Source organism: Leuciscus leuciscus, assembly GCF_965113295.1.
Source record: "Leuciscus leuciscus genome assembly, chromosome: 21".
Classification (NCBI taxonomy): Eukaryota; Metazoa; Chordata; class Actinopteri; order Cypriniformes; family Leuciscidae; genus Leuciscus; species Leuciscus leuciscus.
Window position 1 is genome coordinate 26,791,985 of NC_138745.1, and position 16,992 is coordinate 26,808,976.

A 16,992-nucleotide genomic window follows, 5' to 3' on the forward strand; every position below is an offset into this window, starting at 1 on the left:
CATAAATTACATCTTGCAACATCGTTTGGGAAAGAGACGTACCTTGGTGCCAATAAACAAACAATTAAAATTGTTTTTGACAGAATACAAAACTCCAAACTCAGTCGGAGTCATGACTATATGAGCCATAATAAAGTCAATAAAAATATTTGGAGACCATATTCTTGGCTAGCAGCAGTGCCTGGTTGCTCACCTGTCGTGTTGCTTGGTGTTAATATAAGTCTGATTGGTGCATGTTCTGGCTGGGCCCCAGGGTGTAGTATTCCATGCTGGGTGGCTAGACTTCGTGCCGCAGATGGGAGCAGTTCCTCAGCCCAACACTAGAGCAGTAAATCTACATTTAACTATTGGGGGATAGGCCGCACTATAATGTAACACTAACATTTTCCATTTCATAAAACACAACGGGGCAAAAGGCAGTATTTTTTCTTTGTGCTCCCAGACTTACGGTTTTAATTATTGTTCCTTAGCTACCATAAGGCAGAGGGCACAGGGTCATGGCTTAAGACAACAACTCGGTCACTAAATCCAATTACTTTAAGACCAGCTCAAATGAGTTCATATAGAATAGCTGTTCAAAAATAATTGTCCCCTGCTTGGCCCTGAAAAGACAGGCAGATTCCCTACAAACCGGAGCAGTTGCGTCTAAAGGCATGTCCGCTGCTGTAAAGTGATCCAAGAAGCGCCAAGAAAACTTCCAAGCTGTTTTTTTAATCCTTTCCTGACTATCGGTCAATAGGCTACTGCCTGCAGTTATTCTTGCATGAAAAGATGTGGGAGATACCAAACTGGAAAAGGAGTGTTGCAAAGGGGACCAACTAGTTATTATGGGGTGTTCCTTCGACATGCACAGCATGATTAATCAATTTTCATCAGAAGATGGCAGTCGGGAGGAAGCCGGAAATTACTAACATAAATGCTACTGAAAAGAGAGGTTTTTGAAAATAGCCACAGGGAGCTTCAGGGAACACAGTCACATCCGCCAAAGCATCTCTGGTTCTCCCTTTTGTAATAAGACAGTAGAAATTTGCAACCAAATAACTGTCAACATAAAATTTGCACAGACTTAAGTAGCATCAGTAAGATCTGACCACAAAAAGCAACATGAGTGGTTCTCCTCAAGTGTGCGGTTGCACTCCTGGAGTCCGATCCCAGAGGCGAGTGTGTCGAGTGTGTAAGGCCGCACAGCAGCTGTGAGAACGGCACAGGGCCAGCTGCTTCCTCGCCGGCTCCGATTTCCTGACCTCACAGCCTGAGAAGTACACAGTCAGGTGACCAGATCTAAAACCTTCCTTGTGTCCTCAACGCCTCGACCAGAGCGCAGACTCTTTGGCAAAGGGCACATGAACGCCTTTCTGCTTTCAAAACCTTCACTATGTTCACCATACTGATAAAGATTTTGGGTCAATCTGTGGCCAAGCTCTGTAAACCGATGCCTTTTTCCCCTGGCTCTGACCGTATGTTTGCATACCACAAATCTTGCGTAACCGTCAAGTGGTTTCTCACCAACGGGACTTTTCATTACTGGAGTAGAGGATATTTATCCGCTCTAAATCAATAGTGTGAAAGCCAGGCAGATTGACATGCCTCGGGAGAAGAACACTTGTTTACCCAAGTAAAGATACAAAAAGAGAAAGTCCACAGATGGAGGGACTTCTCTTCGCAATCCTAAAGTGGAAGTTCTCTTCGCAAACCTAAAGTGGAAGACAACAAATCTGTTCAAAGGGTTGGTCAATACTGGTGTGCCCTTCAGAAGGGTAATGAGATGGATGAAAATGGGCATGCAGAGGTGATGGCGTACCGCCCATGACAGTGGCCTCAGCTTTGCGTGCCTTGAGTAAATAGCAGACTCTATATGGTAATTGTAACTTAATTGTAAACCGAGGAGAGTTCAGGGAGAATGTCAGAGTCAAACTAGGTCACAGAGGGCCCTACTTCAGCATGACTAAGCTTCTGACCAGGTACTGCATCTTCAACCTGTCTTCCTCACACTCTGAGTTGGTAGACTAGTCGTGATTGAAGACTCTATGCGTGTGTTAAGCCACGTTCGGTGAGCCACCCTACGGAGTGTGGCCCTCTTCTCGGCTCATTTGAACTGCAATCCTGCTCTTTTGCTCTCAGTGCATCTTTTTGTCATTTGAGAGCTCATGCCCCATTTGTATTATCCACTGAAATGACAGGCGGAGGAAGAGGAGGGGGGTTGATGGGGAAAAGGAGGGGCTTCGGGGAGTCAGTCACAAGGAGACAGCTCCTAAGAAACATCCACAATCCCTCTGGTTGAGACAAACACACACAAACGCAAACCCATGCACACACTCTCCTTGCCTAATGTGCCACGACACTCGTACATCACCCACAAATTGGACAAATGAATTAACCACGGCCCCTGGTTAGCGTTTCAGGCTTTAAATGGATTTTCCCTCTCCTGGCCTAGCCAATAATTGCATTTATCCATCTTGTTGAAGCGCGGTTTACACACTTGCTAACATCATGCCAATCCAGGCTACATTTTCTGCTTCAGTGGCAGGAGAGGAGGAGATTTGTCTTTGGATCATAACAGGTAATTCAAACAACAATTAGTTCGATGACTCCCCCGTATGTCAATGTCTGGCTTCCCCACATGCAGGGTTTGTAGCAAGGGGATCTTCTGTCGCTCATAATAACCCCCCCCCCCCCTCTCTATCTCTCAGTCTTCCTGCTTACCAACATTAATTAAGCTCCACTGTTTTTTAGTACCGCTCATCCACACCACTAGGTGTCTGCATACAGCATCTCCAGTAAATGTGGCCTGCGACTACAAACCCTGAATTTCACACACACACACACACACACACACACACACACACACACACAATCTGTTAGACGCACACAGCACTTGTGTCGAAGTCTGCTGCAGGGGTCATCTGTGCTCTCACAAGTGTTTGAACAGTAGTGCATTAGACACTCCATGGCCCACAGGACAATTGGGCTGTGTAAACATTGTGGGACTTCCTTCCCCACAGACCTTAAGATCTGGACTAAGACGACCCACTATATGAATTCCTGCGCTTGCTTACCAGCAAACATCTCCCGTCTTCACCTTCCATACTGTAAGACAGCACAGACAGTTAAGTAACATTACATACATCATTCAACATAACGAATGAATCTGAGAGAAGTTAAGGCTTCTATGTAAAAACCAGATCATTGTTAAGATTTAAGCTTTCATGGTTTTCAACACAGTTCTCAAACGCTGGATAATTTTACCCCTCTGTGACCTGAAATCTTTCACTTCGGCGCCCCATGCTATGACAAAGCAGGCAACTTATCTTTATTGATATTTGAAAAATGCAAAGCGCGACGGCCCATAAAGATACAGGAGCCGTAAAGCTGAAGATAAAGAAAAACTGCCGGTTCTAAAGGGCATCTAGACAAACGTCACGCTGCCGCTGTCGCTTGCTTATTCCATACCAGCATCGCTTAAACTGATTGCTGGCTAAAGAAAACAGCTCCAGGTCAGGATTAAACTCTCTTTCCTTATAAATCACTCCTACTCATTGCTAAATCTTTCCGTTCACCAGATAGCTGGTGGAGAGAGATCACTATTCACTATGACTGGCAAGTAGTCATCATCTCTATGCTGCTGAATTACACCTCCTCTATGTCAGCGTTCAGATCTTAACACTGTGAAAGGACATTGGTTGCAATCAGACACCACATCTGCCACCTCTGGATAACACTGATCAGACTCACAGAGCCCTAGGGGCAGCTGCCCAAAGATACACCTCCATTCAATTACACCCCTCGCTCACAATGCAATTGACAATTCGTTCAGCGAAATCGACTGTACTGAGTGTTCACACCATCCTCTAATGAGATGTAGCTAGCGACAGTTGATCCAGGCTAATCCTTAAGGGTGAAACATACAAACAAACAAACCAACATTTCCTACAGTCTGTGCTAAAAACATTTTATGTGTACGCTGGAGGTGTAGACAATTCCTTCTAAATTGATGTGAGACCCTATGTGAGCTTTCTCCTCAGACACATCAACAAGACAAAACTGGTATACAACCATGTGACAACCACAATGCCAATCAGCTGAAATATTATCTATATTGTGTGAAAGCCATTGAGCAGAATATGGCCAATGAAATAGCATAATGCAAGGTTCCACGAACATCATTGCATGCCTGTTATTTAACACAAGGTATTGTTATCTTCAGATACAGGAAGATCTGTACCATATAAAACTCAAAAACGTGGTTTATAAAGTTCATAAAGCACCTATATCTGTTAACGCATGCAAATATTGGCCTGTTGTACCTCTAATCTTAATATAAACCCCAGATTAGCGGATTAATTTCCTTCTACCCTGGTAGAAAATCTCCTTCACCTTTTGTTCAGTTCAGAATGCAGATCTTTGCTAGAAACAAGCATGCAATAAACTCATTAGTGAACAGACAAGCACACGCCCATCCACACGCACACACACTCTGGGCCCTGCTCAGAGCTTATCCCTTGGCAATTAAAAGTTTAATTAGAAGATTAAAAATACATGGGCTGAGTTTTATCACCTATTACTTTCTCAATTATGTGCTTTACACATACAAAACGATCACAACATATCTACAGGAATTAATGCAGATTATCGAAGTAAACAGGATTTCACCTTCTGCAATGCAACGTTATAGAATCTCAATTTGCAATCAGAGCTAGAAGACAAACTTGTCGGTGCCACATTAAATTAGCTCACTTCCTTATTAAAGAAGAGAAACATTTCACAGGACGGAATAATAAATACAGAAGCAAAACAGTGACTGGTCAGGCTTCATCTTTTTTTGGAAGCTTCAATAACATGCCTTAATGAAGATAAATTTGTCCTACTTTTGTGTTTAAAAATAGATGCCGATAGGTTTTTATTTGTTTTTCTGTGTAGAAGTTTCACTGAAAATGTATGTCAGCGACAGACTTCCTGTGTAAAGACAGTGATGGTCACTTTATCAGGCTTTTTATCAGAGGATAATATTTACCACATACTCTGATGTCATTGTGTTTTCTGTACTAGTGATTCACATGACATATTGACAATGTCAATCATAATGTTTTAAAGTCTGATAATGAATGATGTACAGTAAAAAAAAGACTTTGTGCCGATGAGCACAAGACACACACATGCTCTTTCAGTGGAAACTTGTGCACTCCTATCATTAAGCATACAAGTTAGATGGCAGCTCCAGAGAGCATGTGTGTGCACTTTGGCCCAACCCGAGCATGTTCCAATCCAAACAAAAGCACAGTGCAACCAAATTCCACCAGCGTCACCCAAGCCTCTGCGCTGGAGAACTTCCAGCCGACATTTTGATGACGAGGCGGGAATCAGGAAGCATTAATAACATTAATAATAGCCTGATTCATTAAAAAAAAAAAAAAGTTAAAGGAGAAGGGAAAAAAATGCCACACACAAGGCCTGTCCATCAAACATGACTATAAACTTGTCACCTCCTCCTTGTCGTTTTTCAGTCCCTGCTGTGTTTTTTTCTTTCCTTCATTTTTTTTTTCTTAGTAGATAAATGCCTAGGGGCTCTATTGTTTGGAAATCTAACCAGGAACTGTCGCCACTCTCATTGCCCCCACATTAGCAGCAATTATGCACCCTATTCAGACTGTCTTTGTGCATCTCCCTCCTCTCCGTCTTCCATCTCCCCCACTATGCCATGGCGGGCAAATCGACCCCGCTTTTTCCCGCTTTTCATAATCCCCCGCTCCAGTCCAGCATACAAGCAAAGGAAAACATTCCTTCAGAACAAGGTTTATTTACAAAAAAAGTTCTTAATAATAAATATAAAATTGAGATTTTTTTAATCATATTGTATTGTGAACACGAAACCGCACTAGCATACATTCCGGGGAAAAAATTAACTATAGTATATAGTGAAAATAGATTAATTGTTGGGGCAAGTTGTCACATTTTTATTGGGTCAAGCAAGCTGTCAAAAATATTCCAAATGTACACACAGTAAAAATGCACAAATTACAATATTTATGATGCCAAAAACATCTATGTATGTTTCCATTTTTTCCTGTTTCGCAAATTGTTTTGTTTCATAATTGTTTTATAAAGCTTTCCAGAAAAGTCTTTAGTAGTCTGCATACAGTGTGACAACATGCCCCACTATTTAAAAATAAAAAATGTTTAATGATTTGCATTATTATTATTATTTCTACCTGGGCAATTATACTTGAAATGGTCAGTAGCCTTTTTAGGGCTATTGGTCAGTAGCTTCACCAGATTTTAAGGTATGTGCCAATAAAGAAAATGATTTCCAAAAAATCCTTGGAACAAAAATTAACAATTAACCCTAATCTCCCTTACATATTTACATATGCCATTATATATACACATTAATGACTTTTAAAATGTCTTCTGAAATAGCTGATTGTGTTTATAAAATTTTATAACAAACTCATTCCCGAATACTTAAAAAGAAATTAATAATGTTTACTGTAGATGAAATACATCTATGTAAATTTCAGTTTTGAACAAAACACTTGTAATCATTTTGTTCCACAATCATAACAACAACAAAAAAATTTTCGGGCTCTTTTAACAACTAAACTTTACCCATATATTTGTGTATTATGACTAAAAATTACATTATCTGCCAAATTGTATAAATATGAATGCAAATACCAGCACAAGTACTTTCATAGATTTTCATTTGGAAACTTGCACTTCTTGAAATCAATGGACTTAGTCCTTGACTCAAAAGGCCTCAACACTGGCGTCCTCACCCCCATCAGTAAAATCTGCCTGTCATATAAGAATTCACACGCAGCTATCATACAGCTGCACAGGCCAGCACATGGGTGCATGTGCACAGAAAGAGTAATTTCATTTCCATGTTTCAGGAGCCCCTCAGCGTGTAGGCCAGCAGCAGGACTATATTTAACAGATGACAAAAGTTGCATTCCAGACGTACAGTACAATCTTTGTGTTGATCTTTGTGTATGGAAATAAATGGTGAAGAGGAGAGAGGTGAGGGGTGGGGTCAACAACACACAGCTGCTAAGCCAATGCAGCTCCATGAGACACAGAATTTACAACAGCATTACAGGACAGGATTGCGTTTGCAGCTTTAAAAACAAATGCGACGGAAATAAATCAAGAAAAAGACAAAAATATAATTCCCAGCGGTGGCATCTGATAAGATTTTAAAAAAATGGACTATTTCTATTTATTTGCGACACGAATATGAAATTCTTAACAGTCCACATCCGAACAAGAAACCTTCATTAACTACTGAACTAGTGCAGAACATTGTGTGTATACACAATGCCGCCTTAAAAAACACCAGAGTGACACAGGGAGAAAGAGAGAAACAAAAAAACAAAAAGGTTATTTTCACACACAATCATAGAGAGCAGCCTTGCCAAAATCATCAGCACAAGACAATTGAGCACAGCAAGCAGAAGAAAAAAAAACAAAAAAACATCTCAGGCTCTGTAAATATTTACAGCACAAACCTTTTTCCATTCATTTACCAAGCACTAACAAAACCGTACTGTACTCTTTCACGGCCCACCCCCTCCGACCCCCCCACCCACATCTGCGATTCATTGACTTTACAATTTACCACATGTCGAGATGGGAGAGGTCGGGACTCTATCTGAATCACGACACAAATATGCGAGTGATTTATTGTTTTAAAAACCATGGGCCGATTTAGTGCAACTCCACTCTTCCTGAGCATTACTCCTATTGGCAGACCATGAACAATTACAGTTTGGACTAATTAAGCCCTGAGAATGTGCTGTGCGCCGCTAATGTCTCACAGGCCCCGCTTTCAGTTTAATGGTGCCAAACTTTGCTCCCCAACTTAACTCGCACAAATCCAAAACAGATTGCACTTTTTTTTTATGGGTGTTTATCAAGCTCTTGCAAACAGAAACCGTTTGGGTTTTTTGTGTGTGTGTGTGTGTGTGTGGAGGATGGGAGGAGGAGGGAAAAAAGGAAAAGGAGAAGGAAAGAGTGGTGGAGGGAGAGAAAGAGAGAATTTTGCTTCCGCCATTCTTTGTAAACAAAAGTGATTTGCAAAACAAAAGGATGGCAACCTTCTAAATAAACTGGGAGTGTATTTTGTGGAGAGCGGCACAAAACGCGAGCGCGTAGCTCGGTGAGCCCCCTGCGGATAGCAATTAGGGGCCATTAACATGTAAAGCCAATTTGATAAGGTATGAGTCTATCCCTGTAAATCCGCATTAAACTATCTCCTGCACCTCACACGACAGGCTATTCAGCACACATAATCCATACGATAAACCATTGTTACTGACGTGTTAGCCTAAAAAGATTCAGCCATGGTTTATTAAAATATGTACATACATGGCTACACTAGGGATGAATGCATCTTGAGTAAAAAAAGAAAAAAAAAAGATTAATTGATTTAAAACACAAAATCAATGTATTACATTTTATATTAAATGATACATTCAATTTCATATTAAAATACACTATTAAAAAAAAAAATTCTAAGCAATATTCCAGGCCTCCTCCATGCATCTCTATTTCTTTGCTTCAAATAGCGGAGAGTTCATTTGGGTGTTGCAAGTTTGTCTTTTTTTATATTTTGTTCTTTTTTTAAACTACGCATAATTATACGTTGAAACCTGAAACCTCTGCCAAAAGTCTGCAGGCCTAAGGAATTATGGGGCCAGGGGTGGCGTCAAATATCTTAACATTCATAAGTCAGAGAGGCAGTAAATAAACCCAGCGGATTTACGGGCATAAAGCCCCCTGCCAGAACTCAGCCGGCCAGACCTCTGCTCTACCTCGCTTTCCCCCCCTCCACAGACCTGTTGAGGTGTGATTTTAGCCTACAGCCACCCAGTTAACCCAGCACCTTTCCAACCACAACACACACGTAGAGTGTGTCCGCAGCCGTGCATCCGCCACGCAAACTGCTCTCATTGAAAGGGGGAAGAGTAGCTATTGTCTGCAGTTTTTAGTGTGGAAAACAAAAGAAAGCACAGGCATGATCAAATTGCTAAATGCTACCAAATCATCATAAAGCTTCTCCGATTGAGGTGGTTGGAAATACAGACTCCTCATTATTACAGCTCTCAGAGGTCAGACGAATTAAACTGGCTCTCTCTCAAACACACTTTAAGGGAAAAGCATTTCATCACTATTGCAAGAGCGGGCCATCAGGGAAATTCAGCTGACACAAGGCCTATGTAAATAAAATAACATAAAAAAATAAATAAAAAAAGTCACATCAACCATTAAGCATCAGGCTTAAATAATGTGGCAGTAGCAAATTTATCCTGAAAATAAAACACTGGTTCAGGAAATACATCTGAATATTTAAAATGCAATAAAACTGGATTGTATCAACTGCTTGATTAATACTAGTGAGATTTATTTTTTTTTTTTTAAAAGAGAGAGAGAGAAAAGGAAAAAGCAAACAAATCCTGAAAAGCACATCATCGGCAGCAAACCACAACAAGCCCTGCGAATTCGTTAAACGGAGCGACAGCTAATCGATGCTCAGGTGAATTATTTATCCTCTACTTAAGAAATGCGTTTATGAATACAACGGCATTCAACTTCAAAGCGGCATGGGTCGGACGCCCAGGCAGCTCATAGGAAGCAGACCTCATGGCAAAGAAGCGGGGTGAAGGACTACAGCACCATGTCAAAGACTGAGATCTGTAGGCCTTGTTACAGTAAGAGATCAAACATTACAACATACAACTATAAAGAAATGCATTATATCTATGGGTAAAATATTTTGGATAAAAGGCCAGAACAGACCTGCACTGTACATCCAGCTACATACTATAGGGGAGGATATCAAACAATGATCCTACTTCCATGGGAGATTCCTAAATATATTCTTGGTAGCCAAAAATGAATAAGCCAGCGATTTAGACAGGGCTCCATCTCTGCAGGAAGAGGAACTATCAGACTATGAGCTCTGGTAAAAGCATCTCTGAGATTCTGACCTAACACGCTATGTGTCAAATACTTTCTTCATATTCCTTCTAATTTATGCACATTTGCGGTGGTCATACTGATGCTTTGATAATTTTCTGTGCTTTAGTTTATATGTGAACGTTTCTATAATGTGCATCAGTAAAGAAATTATCAGCAGGTGAAAAACAGATTCAGCAAAAAGGCATGTTTCGAGAAGCACGCGATAACAGTCAGAGATGTTTCTTCAAAAATGTCACACTGATGCTAGAAACAGGAGAATGCCTTTTTTTCCTTCTTTTTTTTAACAGCTGAATCCAAAATTTCAGAGCAGTACATTTTGAATGTAGTCATTTACTTAATTTTAGGTTACACCACATGTCATTGTCATAAAGCGCACCTTCACGTTTCAGATTAAACCTAGAACTGATTATGAACATCAGGAATGACCTACTGCACAATTTCCCCTGTCCTTATGTTATTTCTACAACAATGACATTAAAATTTTTTTTTTTTAATCCATTGTGAATAAAAAATAAAAAATGTACCTACTAAATCAGCAAAAATTATTCCTAGTGCCAGACAACCATGCAAAGCTGATATAAACAACAATCTCTATTTACACTGAAATATTGTACAATGCACATTACATGTTATTCAACCTATTGCATGCTCTAAACAAAAAGTCAATCATGCCATGACAAAATGTTACTGCAAACATAAAATATATTATATTTAATGCAAATGTTTATTCATTTTTAAATATTACTGCTGTCTAATATTGTACTACACTCATGTCAAGGGTGGTATGAGCAATATTGTGCTTTCATTCTGACGATCACAAATCCATTGACTGACTTCCACTAATTACCATAAACATTTCCCACGATGCTCTTTGGCATTAACATTTATGTGCATTGACTTCTTTAAATAACACAAATCGACATTCTGTTAAGCTAGGATAAATTACTCATAAATTAGCTAAGATAAATGACAACAAAAAAAAAAGTGGTTTGTATGTGGCACATTGTACAACACATGACATGTTTTCATCATCATGTCACAACAGCATCTTTGTTTCTATCATTTAAACTGACAATACTTTATCATTTTTACTCGATTTTCAATTCAAAGTGGCAGAAAAAAAAAACGCAGATCATAATTATGGTATCACTTTGATTTTATATAAAAAATATTAAAGCTTCAATTAAAATTAAGCTTTGCATTTTTGTAGGGTTAAATGTTAAATATCAGAAACGCCTTATTTTTTAACAACAACAACAACGATTATAATAATAACAAAAACAGGGAAGATGATATTATTATTATTATTATTAATAAAATCGTTCAAACATTCTCGTACGTTTCAGTTTTAGAAATTCAGGAACATACGCTACTGCACATTAAATGTACCGTTTAAAGCAAACGAGCTAATCCACTAGTTATTCAAGTGGGCTACACAGACCATTAAAATTAATAATAGCCTACTGTAAAATTGCAGAATATAAAGCAAAGATTACTTGGCGAGAAGGCACATATAGTCGAGGAAAATTTTAAGAAATAATAACAACGGAGTTAAAAGTAGCTGTGGCTGTGTGTTTGTGCACGTCATGAAAGCACATTATGCGTTCCACTGTACTTGCCGCTCGCGCGGGTCTGTCCACGCGCTCGCGCCTCGCGGGCAGCGCTCGTTCAGGGCGACAGTGTATCCGCGCGAGCGGCATGCCACTGTACAGTTCAGACTCAGAGTGAATTGTGGCAGAAGTTCACTAGCCTACCAAAGCAATTCCTAAACATGGACGTGGTGCTTTAGCTACGTGCATGTGGCTGCAGAAACACGTTAAAAACACTTACTGTGCGCGCGGTGGGAGAGAGCGATCCGTTCGGGAGGTACGGGCTCGTGAGGTCGGGAATCATTATAAATGGATAGCCCGGGTACGGTGGGCTCTTGAACAGCCCTCCATCTTGCCTTTTCGCAGCTAACATGGCGGGGGGGAAAAAAGAGGAAAACTTTTAGTTTAAGTTACATTCCCAAAAACTTTGTACGTACGTGCAGAGGCAAACGGAACCGATGCACAGTGTTGTTGTCCTGTGCAAAAAGATGATTTAGAGAAAACAAGCACTCACCCTCCTCTAAACTTTCTCTTGTTTTGTCTCTGAAACTTTCAGATCTAGGCGGAGGCCGTCTTTCCGCCTTGAAATGCAACGAAACACAGGGAATGCATTGAATAATCACAGCGAGGAGATCGTTAGCTAGTTAGCAGCGTGTTTAAACAAGAAATGTGCAAGTAAAACTTCTGGACAAGTCGCGGATTTGCGGTTATTTGTCACTTACCTCCGAATCCGAAGAGCTGTTTTGATTCGTTTCCGACTCGTTTACAAGAGAAGACTTGACATCTGCTAAATCCCTTTCTGCTGAAGAGTTCTCCGAAATCTTTTCCTCCTGTTCGCCTTCGTCTTTGAAGGAAATCATTTCATCGTTCGCACCCAGATCGTCCCCTCCACCGCCGTTCAGCTGCGGCATTTTTCCCGAGGAGCGCTAATTTTGCGGGGGGCCAAAACACCCAAAAGTTTTTAAACCCTTGATCTTGGTGTGATCCCCGAATCCCGAGTTTTAAGTTTAGGGACTCGCAGTGGCGTTTGGCTGGGTGAGTGTTCAAAACTCAAAAAGAAGAGGGCAATCTTGGCAGAAACAGAAGCCGGAGACGGAGCTGAGGCGCTCGGATTGAGGGAGTTGAAGTTGGTCGGAGTGGTTTTCAGTTCAAAGGCGGCGCTGATTGACAGATAGAGAGGGATGGAAATAGAGAGAGTCTGGATTCGGGATTATTGACAGGGAGAAACACACAAGAAAAAAACTAATGAGATTCAAACAGGGAGGGACTTGAAGTGACGTTTTCATAAATAGAGAGGGGCAGGAAAAAGTACTGGAGGGGGAAAAGGGCTTGAACGAGAGCGAAAGAGAGAGCGCGCGCGCGAGAAACAGAGAGAGGGAGAGGAAAAGAGCTTTTGGTGAAGAGCAGGACAGTTAAAGCGAGTCGCCCCTGTTTGCTTTTGTACAGGAATGAATGGAAAAATAGGCGGAAGACACTTGTGCGGTAGTCTGTGTGTATCTGAGCAGTGAAACTGTGCACAGCTAGAATCATATCGGCTTCCTTATTTTCGGCAGTTTTTTTAGGAGGTGCTAGTGGGCTGAAATATCAAACTTCAACTCAAATGAGAATAAACTCTGCACTGCTCGAAATCAAACCTATTTATGTTAACATCACAATCACTTCAAAACTATTTTACTTAAAAAGATTTACTGTGCAAGGGAAAATATGAAGAAATCGTTTAAATGACGTAGTTTGTATCGGTGTTTTAAAATGTGATTAATTGCAGAACAGGCTGACATTATTCAACACAGTATAATCATATAGCCTACACGGAAATGTTTTCTTTATGTCAACATCTTTGTTTCTATCCATCCATCCATTTGCACTTCACCAGTGATTAAACTGAAAATGGTCAACAAGTGTAACCTGTCACTGCAGCTTGACACTTTGATTTTACACACACAAAAAACACAGCTTTGTGTGCCTAAAATGGGCATATATATATATATATATATATATATATATATGTGTGTGTGTGTGTGTGTGTGTGTGTGTGTGTGTGTGTGTGTGTGTGTGTTTGTGTAATTGTAGACACAAAAAACCTAATATTTATTTCTGCATTGTATCATATTGTGTATATATATATATGTATATATAATATATAATGTGTGTGTGTGTGTGTGTGTGTGTGTGTGTGTGTGTGTGTGTGTGTATATATATGTGTATATATATATATATATATATATATATATATATATATATATATATATATAGGCCAGACCAGTATTAGAAATGGGTTGGTTTTGAGACAGGCTGGGGTGTGCGCAGACGGGCTAATTGAGGCCAGATAACCTGTATTCATTATGAATAAAGACAAGGGGGGTGTAGGTTGAATATCCTTTCTCTCACGTCTCCTCTCAGCAAAAATGCGAGGGCAAACTTTTTAGCATTTCTAGCTAATGTTTTGTAAGTTTTGGATTGAAATAAAGCATATACATACATAAGTATATATACAAATAATAAAATATTATAAAATTAAAACAAAACTATATGGTAAAAGTGGCTTCCCAAAATTGAATGAAATACACTCTTGGAAGAAAAGGTTCTATTTAGAACCATAAAAGGTTCTGTCAGGCGCTTTTAATTTAATTGTATGAGTTTAATAATATAGCTCGTAAAAAAAAAATGTAAATAACGCATTAAACATGAATGTATTATGCAATCATTTAAGACATTTCTTTTATAGAACCTTTTTGGCATAAAGCATTTTTTTTTTTTTAAATTGAGTCAAGAACCCTAGGGTTCCTCACTGAACCTTTTTTAAAGATATATATATAAGACATCCCTCTGTGTTTTGATTAGTAGTGCTCATCATAGTATTTCCCCCCATTTAGCATTATTTGGTTACGTATTGGTTTATTTTTTAAATGAGCTATTTCCTTACATCCATTTTAACAATGTCAGTCACACAGTATAATGTGAATAGAAAGATTCATTCATTTTCCTACCTGAATTTCACTGGTGGAAATATGTAGAAACGTCATTTGAACTGACCTTGCAGTGTAGCCCTTATAATATAATACACTGGGGGAGAAACAGTGTATATTCATTTTGTTTTTTGGAATATAAATATACATTGTATGCAAATAAAATTTGCACTCGGTACAAGAAGAGCATTTTATTTTAATATAAGCAACCATATATTACAAAAACAGCAATATAACAACCGGCAACAGAATATATAAATAATATCACATTTCACAAATCATAGCACAGATTATATATGAATTAATTGGGATAATAATCCCCCAAAATGCAGAAAATGCAGCATGACACATCTTCAAACTCTTTGAAATGATTTATAAATATAAGATCTATGGCATAGACATCCTTATAGTGTCAATATGATTGAACAATAACGCTCAGTATTTAAAATGTGCTGTCAGCAGCTGAAAGATGCCCCATTGCTTTTTGACTTCAGAAGTCTGGAGCCTGCAGATACCAGACCAAAGCAGCTGAGCTCCTAGCTAGCATCTCCCTGGATTGCCTCAGCAGGTTACTGAGAGTTCACTTAGATTGGGTGCGTTTTATCAGCCTTGCTAAGCCAAGCCTTGCTCTATTTAGTCCCCTGCTGGACCTAAACCTATGGTCAATCCAGGTGTTAAAACACGGTTCAGACTGACCTATTCTCTCTGCGCCAATATTTTATCAGGTTTAAGTAAACAAAAATAGAAAATAATTTGTTCCGTACAAAATGTGATTTATGTGCATTGCCCTTATCTCTATACTGTGTTCTGTGCAAAATGTTACCTGGTAGGATTTTGCGTCTGTGCAAGCAGTTAATTACCCACAATGCCTGTGTGTTCATGCACTGGATGAAATGGCTCTGTTCTTAATTAGCATATTATGGGCTCTCTTAATGGTCTTCCCGGTTGTTTTCAGAGTAACAATATGTGCATTTTAAAAGCTGGGTTAATAGTGAATACAACTTGATTTATGCCAGATCCCCTCTAAGCTAGTTGAATAAAACAAAAAAGGAAGAGAAAAAAAAAGTTTTTTAGTTTTTACAAGTGGAACTTGGCATTTAACCTTTTCGCATTTAGTCAATTGCAAATTTCCCCATTGAGAGAGAGCCTCTGCGCACCATTTTAGCATTTTTTTCCTGTAGGAGTTCAGTTGAATTTTATCCTGTGAATAATGAGTTGGTTAACCACAATTATGCGATTCTAATGGATCTTCATGTTTTGCAGGCTCAGACCAACAATAGGGAAATTATTTTCTTTACAACATTATGCAAAGTTTCATTTTATAATGTATATTTTAAGGGCAGACTGAAAAACAGAATCAAGCTAATTGAGTTATCCTCAGCATTTTGAAAAGATTACAGTCAGAACAAAGTCACGCTGATCATTTGTGTGCGAGTAAATCAGTTTTGATGGAATGGAAAAGTTAATAGATTATTAAAGTTCCAAACAAAGTCAAACAGTGCATCTTTCTTTTCTTTTCTATTTTATGAAACACAGGATTTGACTAAGAGATGTGTCATTTATTTGGCTCTGAGAATCTTGGATTGCCACATTAACATTTAGTCTTATAAACCTGTATTCCAGAGAACATCACTAGCTATGTTTCCATCCCATTGTGTTTCCATAACTTATGCGCAAAATTGGAATATCGCACAAAACATTTGCGAATAAAACCCAGTTTCCATCCCATGTGTTCAAGAGAACAAAATCATCACTTCTTGGGAAATTGGCGCAAAATATCTATAATAAAAAAGGAAGCCACTGTGGCTCTTTTATCCTACATCATAAATGACTTGTGCCTTAGAGCGCACAGATGAAATGCTGTCATGCTATCTTGCGTTCAGCAAGGTGTTTGTGAACGCAATCATGTGAAACAGTTCAGGGAGGGAATTAAACCAAATCATTTTGACGACAGACTTTGGCTCTGGCAACATTGGTCCACTGGTTAGTCCAGTTATCACATCCTCTGTTGAGGCAAAGTCATGTGAGTTTTTTGTTCATCGAGAGATTTATTTGGTAAATGTGTTTCCATCATAAAATTATCCAACTCAACTGAGTGTGTATGTATTTTTAGAAGTTATGCGCATCTTGCTGTTTCCATCCGTTGTTATTTTATGCAATATCACAAATTTTGCATAAAAAGAGGTGGATGGAAACATGATGCATTTGCAAATTAAAACATTGTAGTCCCATCCATGGCTTTAACTACATCTGAACATGTCTCTCACCCCTGGAGTCTGTCAGATACTCCATAGTGGGAAATATTTGGGAAAGGAGGAGCACTGAATCTGTTTTCCAAAACAAACAGCAGCCGTTTTCATACATGGACGCGACAGACATTTATCAAGGTTTGGGTTTGGAGCAATACAAACATGTATCCACCTGAAGCAGTGCATCAGTGTGTATGTATGTGCTCACAT

The 16,992-nt window shown here is 39.3% G+C and overlaps 1 protein-coding gene across 23 annotated transcripts in view; it reads right to left on the reverse strand.

The window, feature by feature from the left end:
* The window catches only part of tcf7l2 (transcription factor 7 like 2), an 86,636-nt gene extending 73,800 nt beyond the window's left edge, over window positions 1-12,836 (reverse strand). For 6 of the 23 annotated variants that reach the window (XM_082151287.1, XM_082151302.1, XM_082151300.1 and 3 more), the window contains exons 1-3: window positions 12,290-12,826; window positions 12,082-12,148; window positions 11,809-11,933 (exon numbers count right to left, since the gene is read on the reverse strand). In XM_082151287.1, the coding sequence (XP_082007413.1) occupies window positions 11,809-11,933; window positions 12,082-12,148; window positions 12,290-12,478 (381 nt within the window). In that variant the 5' untranslated portion in view covers window positions 12,479-12,826. Of the gene's footprint in view, window positions 1-11,808; window positions 11,934-12,081; window positions 12,149-12,289 lie in introns of all 23 variants that reach the window. The other 17 variants (XM_082151303.1, XM_082151301.1, XM_082151293.1 and 14 more) reach the window with 8 other exon arrangements.
* Between the last annotated feature and the right edge of the window lie 4,156 nt (window positions 12,837-16,992).